The following is a 7,719-nucleotide window of genomic DNA, read 5'->3' as shown; positions in this document are numbered from 1 at the left end:
TACTGAAACAAGGAGGGAAATGTGGGGCATGTCTGTGGTAAGGCTAAGAATTAATGAGATTCCTGCACTGTGCACAATTATCTGCTCAACCAATCCTGAATAGATCAGACAGTCCCTAGACCGCTGCTCTGAGACGTTCACTGTGTCACTTCTTGAAGGTCCTGATCGTCCGATGCAAACGTTAGCTGCTGCGGTTAATCGGGGACTCAAAGGACAATATGCCTGGGTCAGGGACTATAAATCACCAGAAGAATTCCACAACGGCCGTTCTACGTGTGACTTGCAACACCTGTAGAACTTGCCAGGAATCCAGCTGGAAGAAGTCTGTTTCATGTCCAAGTAGGCTGCTATTCATAAAAGCTGCCTAAGCTTTTAGCTAGAAAGTTGAAGACTACAAAAAATGATTTATAGGAAGAAAAGGAAATTCCTTACTCCAGGATTGTAAGTGAACAAAGGAAACCCAATTCCAGAAAAAGGTTGTTGAGGCCATACAGGTCAAGGGAGTGAGAAGCCAGAGTTGTGGGTTTCTTTTCAGTTCCCTCTTAGAAAGTAACAAGCACAGGACTGAGAAGTTGGATGGGGGTGAGGAGGGCAGGCGCAGGGGTGATGACTCCAGTTGTGCAGCCATCCATTCCCACAGCTGCTGAGCACAGCCGAGCATCTGCGGGTGGGCACTGTCAGGACACAATATGTATCACTTTGGTTGCCAACATTATCTCTGTCTCCTGATGAAGTCACTGCCTGTCTGCTTTGGGCTCTGTACCTTGGGTTTTTCTGACAAGACGGGCAAACCTCTAGCACTGCAAGGAGTGTTAATCTCCTAGCCTGTTCTTCCCTAATGCAAATATTTTCTTAAAATTTTTCGAATTTATGTTCTAACAATCAGCATGTTTTATACATCTTGGGCTCATATGTAGGTTTAAAGGAGGTGAACACACTAGTTCTTAAAGCTTTCCCCTATGATGGAAGCTCCCAAATAACCTATCTGCAGCAGTTTAGCCCTGTTCACTTTGCAAACTGAGTATTATATAATTGCATCCAACGCTGTGTTGAGGGAAACATGAGTCTTTACCATTGTCCTTCCAGTGCTAACGTCCAAGGAACGAAAGGATCACAGGGTGTTTACAGGTACTGAGTGGGTTGCATATTTTGTTTTTATTGGCACTAGAGGAAATCACAGAATGATAACTAAGGTGTCTCTCTGAATACTGGGTGCCATTCCTCTGACTTTAATAGGGTAAGTAGAGGATCTGCCCTTGGCCAGGGAAGCAGCTTCAAGGGTGTGCTGAGGGTCAATGCATTAAGAATCTATAAAGAAAGCATGGATGTCTGGAAAAGGAATCCTCTTTAGATTGAGAACAGACGGATGGCGGTCTGGATCTATAGCAGACACATATACTTTTCTTTCTCTTTCATTTCCTTCCTTATCAAGAATCTAAACACCTTCCAGGTCCCAGGTAACCATATAGCAAGAAAGGCTCAAAAATGTTTTGTTCGATAGCTAGTGTTGCTGGAATCTGGACTGTGGCTGAATGGTGTGACTGTAGGACACCAGTGCCCTGAGGGCTCACATGGCTCCGGTAGATACGTGGGCTCCTGGATAGGCAGGCAGGTGTTATGGAAGGTACGTACTGGCCACCCACAATCACTGATGGGTACTGGGTGGGTTGCATATTTTGTTTTTTATCGGCACTAGAGGAAATCACAGAACGGTAACCGGGGTGTCTGTCTGAATACTGGGTGCCATTCCTCTGACTTTAATAGGGTAAGTAGAGGATCTGCCCTTGGCCAGGGAAGCAGCTTCAAGGGTGTGCTGAGGGTCAATGCATTAAGAATCTATAAAGAAAGCATGGATGTCTGGAAAAGGAATCCTCTTTAGATTGAGAACAGACGGATGGCGGTCTGGATCTATAGCAGACACATATACTTTTCTTTCTCTTTCATTTCCTTCCTTATCAAGAATCTAAACACCTTCCAGGTCCCAGGTAACCATATAGCAAGAAAGGCTCAAAAATGTTTTGTTCGATAGCTAGTGTTGCTGGAATCTGGACTGTGGCTGAATGGTGTGACTGTAGGACACCAGTGCCCTGAGGGCTCACATGGCTCCGGTAGATACGTGGGCTCCTGGATAGGCAGGCAGGTGTTATGGAAGGTACGTACTGGCCACCCACAATCACTGATGGGTGGTTTTCAGTGTAGGCAAAGACCTTGGTGATTGGCTCAAAATATATAAGCATTACACAAAAATCTTATGATATTAGGTGGATCTCAGGAAAAGTGCAGAAGGCGAAGGACCTGGAGAGAAGCAGAGAATTTTCTCCATGTGCTAACTGGGAGGCATGGACATATGTAACCAAGATCTTTCTTTACATCTTAAAACTAAACTTGTCTGAGTCATTAATTCTATAGAATTAATGTTACTAAAGTTGCAGTAACATACAATCCAAAAACTCAATTTCCCAGATTTCTAGCTACATGAAACAAGAAAAGACCACATACACAATTACATACACTCATACAGCTGCTGCACTCCCCAGTGGAACACATGTATAAATGTCCACACAGAGACCCCCAGAACGCACACGTGCACAGAGGCCAACGTCCACCCCTTCTGAACCTGAAACGCATGTGGGCCACAATGTGGGTCAAGAGGCCCTACTGCATATCTGTTCAATGTCATTCATCTCTTTGGGACAATCTGCAGAAAGGATGAGAGGTGAGTCCTCAGTTACCACTATATCATCCTCAATTCGTACACCAAGACCACGGAACCTCTCAGGGGCATCTTTGTCATCCTCTGGAATATAAATACCTGAGAAGTAGAAAAAAGCAGAACATTCTATTCATAAATGGCAGTAACTGGATGATTTGGGGCAAGTAAGTTAACCTCTATAAAGTTGGCATCCTAACAGTACCTACCTAATAGAAATGTGGAGATTAAATGAGATAATATATATAAAAATGTCTGGTACATAAATGGTCACTAAATGTTGCCTATCATTACTAGAACTATTATTATAGTTACTTTGTATATTAGACTACAAGATCTATACAACTACAATAATGTTGATCATGATTCTGTCACGTTCTAATGGCTCAAACGGGCCACTAAAGTTATTTAATTTATGAGTATGTCAATATATGCTGGGACCCAGTAGATTATATAAATGCATTCTTTCTCTGCCTAACAGTCCCCTGGAAAAAGGGCACTTTGCTAAAATAAAGACTTAAGGCATTTAAAAATGTATTTAAAAAACACTTACTTAGAGATTATTAGCCTCAACAACCAGAAGCCACAGAAATACTCAAATAAGTCATAAATGTAACTGACGTGTACATGATGTAAAGAGGGAAAAAGGAAGACCTTAATGGACGTTTGAAAAATTCTAAGAAACCAAGGTTCCCTTTCTAATCATGAAGTCAGACAGACACCAGGTCTTTTCATGTTAAAGAAACTGTAAACTTCCTTCTCTGTACTCACAGATGCTGTTCTGTGATAAGAAGAAAAAGACCAGCAAAGAAAAATGTAGTCGAAGTCTAAGGAAGCGCCAACTAGATTGGACTTAACGGTACGTAAGGTCACAGACAGTACGCCTGGACTTAAAGGGTGGCATAAAAGATGTGTCCCAACTATAACTTACATAATTTAGAGGTGAAAACACTTGAAATCTAAGATTGAGATCTGCTTTCATGACAGAAGCAGCATCAATGTTTAAAACTGACTGGTAAGGGCTTCCCTGGTGGCGCAGTGGTTGAGAGTCCGCCTGCCGATGCAGGGGACACAGGTTCGTGCCCCGGTCTGGGAAGATCCCACATGCCGCGCAGCGGCTGGGCCCGTGAGCCATGGCCGCTGAGCCTGCGTGTCCGGAGGCTGTGCTCCGCGACGGGAGAGGCCACAACAGTGAGAGGCCCGCGTACCGCAAAAAAACAAACAAACAAAAAAACTGACTGGTAATATCAATCTTCACACTCCACCGTGGCCACCACTTTTCTACTGAATCCTGCCCAACATCCAGCATCATTCAAGCTGGAGAACCATTAGACTGCCAGCTCTCTCTGAAGCTTAGAAGAAAGGATCTGGATACTAAAAAGTGGAATAATGCAGGCAGTTCAATGCAGAGGAGCTGCAACTGAGAACATGGGGAGTCTGAGTGTCTCTGCAGAAAAGAGCCAGGGGCTTCACAAGTGTCAGCAGCCCACCAGATGACGGGAAGGACTAGTACAAACTGGCCCCGGCAAAGGCAGGGTTAAAAAAAGATTGCTTTCTTTTCTTTTCTTTTTTTTTCTTTTTTTTTTTGCAGTACGCGGGCCTCTCACTGTTGTGGCCTCTCCCGTTGCGGAGCGCAGGCTCCGGACGCGCAGGCTCAGTGGCCATGGCTCACGGGCCCAGCCGCTCCGCGGCATGTGGGATCCTCCCAGACCGGGGCACGAACCCGTGTCCTCTGCATCGGCAGGTGGACTCTCAACCACTGCGCCACCAGGGAAGCCCAAGATTTATTTCTTAATATCTACTGATCGAAAGTATTCCCCATCTGTTGTTTATTGGAGAAGTCAAATTAAACAAATTGTGTGATGTGAAATAAAAAAGCTCAAGAAAAATCTAAAATAAAGTTCCCTTCTACACTGGAGAGATTCATTTTCCTGTCTCTTCTAATTTAATTACATTCATTCAGGTAAAAATAAAGTGTTTACCTTTCTATCTAACCCTAGAATTACATGTCCCAAGGGATCAGAGGCTGCTAGCACCTCCCCTTACCTGGCTCCACTGTGATTACCATACCAGGCTGCAGAGGGAGGGAGCGGGGCATGTCTGGAGTGTCGTGGACATCCATCCCGAGGTAATGGCCAACATGATGCGGGCAGTATTTTCGAGCAGCCTGGAAAAGATATTACCTCGTGTTATTAGAGCAATGACCCCTTAAGGGGAAAGTTTGGCATATATAACGCCGTGAGATATGTGTTAATACTGCCCCCTGCCCCCAGTTCTGCCACTGGTTTCACCTATCCTCCGGCTAATGCTTAAAAGACTTGAAAACTGCCACCTCTTGTACGCAATTCTGCCAACAGCATTCTAACTAATCCACATTTCTATTCTTACAATTTAATATACTACACACATGCTAACTGGGGTAAGCCCAGTAATGACTATGGCAAATGAAAATCTCTTTTCTTGGGGGAGGGAAGATAATTATGTTAGAATAGTTCTCTCTTCAATGTTCGCATGTCCCTCTTAGGAAGGCTACTCTGGAGACCCTAAGTATCTCACAGCAACTTGTGGAGTAGGTATGAAACACCATGTAACACAGTAATTATTAGGCATTTACTAGCTTGGATATTTCTATCCGTTGATTAAAGATTTGTTGGCATGAAAAGGAGGAATTTATAGCTTTTTTCCTATTGATAAAAGAACCCTGGCAGCCTAAACTTGGAGCTAGGAGATGCCTTACTGGTCTGTTTCGTTTGACCACCTGGCATGGTCACATGCCATTTAATTTAAAGCTGAGGCTTTAAATTTCTATTGAACACCATCACATTTTGGATGCAGATGAAATTCACTAAACATGGCAACTGAGTATATTGTTAAAAGTCTCAACAATGTTACTGAAGCAAGAAACACCCTCCCCTTCGACCCTTACCTTTTCAAAATCACTACAAAAGAATTAAGAGTTAACCTCTCCTCCTTTTTATGTCCTCTTCCACCCTGTCTGTACCAGACTTCATTTTGTTTTCTGAAGACTGAGCTAGTTACACAGTATGCAATGAACCAGATGTGCTGCCATCTTCTGGTAGAAATAAGTACTGCACCTTTTGCTTTAATCCATGTTCAAAAAAAGTCCCTCTTACCGGTGAAGAATCACAAACACCATTTCTAAATCTAATTAGCTTTACATAGGATAAAAACTAAGCAGCATGTCAGATGTTCTTAAGACATGGGGTCAAAGGAAGTGAAGTACCTTGAAGGCATTATTTTCCTTAATGTTCTTCATGATCCCCAACTCTTTAAGCTTCTGTCCTATCAGTGTCAGCATCATGCTGTAGATGTTATCCAAGCTTGTTCCAGGGGAGCAGAGGGTCAGACAATCTTTCTGGACTTCTAGAACAGCTTCATAGAGTTCTGCCTGAGGTGCTGTGAACCTGGGGACAGGAAAACCCAAGAACTCGAATTTGGAACTCTCTGATATTGTAGGAAGTTTGCTTCTAAGTTTGATTAGAAAAACTCTAAGGCAATGATGATGGGGCATTGTTGATATTTAGTCAGTACCAATATATCATTAATGACAGGACCTCAATCATGCCTAGATGCTCAACAGGAAGAGCAATAACCCTTCAAGCTGGGGCAGCAACAACAATCTCTCCTTCAAATGGTCAGCTGACAGACACGGGGTGAGGCTAAAAGATGCACCCAGCCATGAATGCAGTCAGAGGGCCAGATCAGGCTTACTCTTGATCCTCTCCATTTTTTTTTTTTTTAACCGTTAAAAAAACACAAACAAAAACCAACCAAACAGAAAAAAACAGAGCCTAAGGATCCACTTATAGGCAAAGCAGATGTCATGGGATAAACTAATCAATACTTTGGCTATGGGACTTCCCTGGTGGCGCAGTGGTTAAGAATCCACCTGCCAATGCAGGGGACACGGGTTTGAGCCTGGTCCGCGAAGAGATCACATGCCGCGGAGCAATTAAACCCATGTGCCACAACTACTGAGCCTGCGCTCTAGAGCCCGCGACCCACAGCTACTGAGTCCGCGTGCCGCAACTACTGAAGCCCATGCACCTAGAGCCCGAGCTCAGCAACAAGAGAAGCCACCGCAAATGAGAAGCCCGAGCACCGCAACGAAAATTGGCTCCCGCTTGCTGCAACTAGAGAAAGCCCGCACACAGCAACTTGAAGACCCAACGCAGCCAAAAATAAAGTAAAATAAATTAATTTATAAAATAAATAAATAAAATGTATTTGTTTAAAAAAATACTTTGGCTACTAATAATTTACTAGTTTCCAGGTGTCCTTAGTATAATAATTTCTTCATCAATAATGGGGAAAAATGAGGGAAAAAACCAAGCTGGGGTGGTATATGATATGTGTTTTTAATAAATTTTTTAAAAAATTATTTTATTTTTGGCTGCGTTGGGTCTTCATTGCTGCATGCGGGCTTTCTCTAAGTTGCGGCAAATGGGGGCTACTCTTCACTGTGGTGTGTGGGCTTCTCACTGTAGTGGCTTCTCGCTGCGGAGCACGGGCTCTAGGTGCTTGGGTTTAGTAGTTGTGGCGAACGGGCTCAGTTGCTCCGCGGCATGTGGGATCTTCCCAGACCAGGGCTCGAACCCATGTCCTCTGCATTGGCAGGAGGATTCTTAACCACTGTGCCACCGGGAAGTCCCTATACATTGTTGATGTAATTGTAAATTAGAACAGCCAGGGCCTTCCCTGGTGGCACAGTGGTTGAGAGTCGGCCTGCTAGTGCAGGGGACGTGGGTTTGAGAGCCCTGGTCTGGGAGGATCCCACGTGCCGCGGAGCAACTAAGCCTGTGAGCCACAACTACTGAGCCTGCGCGTCTGGAGCCTGTGCTCCGCAACAAGAGATGCCGCGATAGTGAGAGGCCCGCGCACCGCGATGAAGAGTGGCCCCCGCTTGCCACAACTAGAGAAAGCCCTTGCACAGAAACGAAGACCCAACACAACCAAAAGTAAAATAAAATAAATAAATAAATAAAAGA

General features: G+C 44.2%; 1 protein-coding gene across 1 annotated transcript in view; it reads right to left on the bottom strand.

The window, feature by feature from the left end:
• Nucleotides 1-2,462: 2,462 nt before the first annotated feature.
• XPNPEP3 (X-prolyl aminopeptidase 3) overlaps nt 2,463-7,719 on the bottom strand; it is a 61,331-nt gene continuing 56,074 nt past the window's right edge. Inside the window, exons 8-10 of the mRNA XM_007099922.3 lie at nt 5,955-6,135; nt 4,757-4,877; nt 2,463-2,812 (exon numbers count right to left, since the gene is read on the bottom strand). Of these exons, the coding sequence (XP_007099984.1) occupies nt 2,646-2,812; nt 4,757-4,877; nt 5,955-6,135 (469 nt within the window). The 3' untranslated portion in view covers nt 2,463-2,645. The remainder of the gene's footprint in view (nt 2,813-4,756; nt 4,878-5,954; nt 6,136-7,719) is intronic.

Source organism: Physeter macrocephalus, chromosome 6 (assembly GCF_002837175.3).
Source record: "Physeter macrocephalus isolate SW-GA chromosome 6, ASM283717v5, whole genome shotgun sequence".
Lineage (NCBI taxonomy): Eukaryota > Metazoa > Chordata > Mammalia > Artiodactyla > Physeteridae > Physeter > Physeter macrocephalus.
The sequence above is the reverse complement of the archived record's forward strand: the minus strand, read 5'-3'. Positions and strand labels throughout refer to the sequence as shown.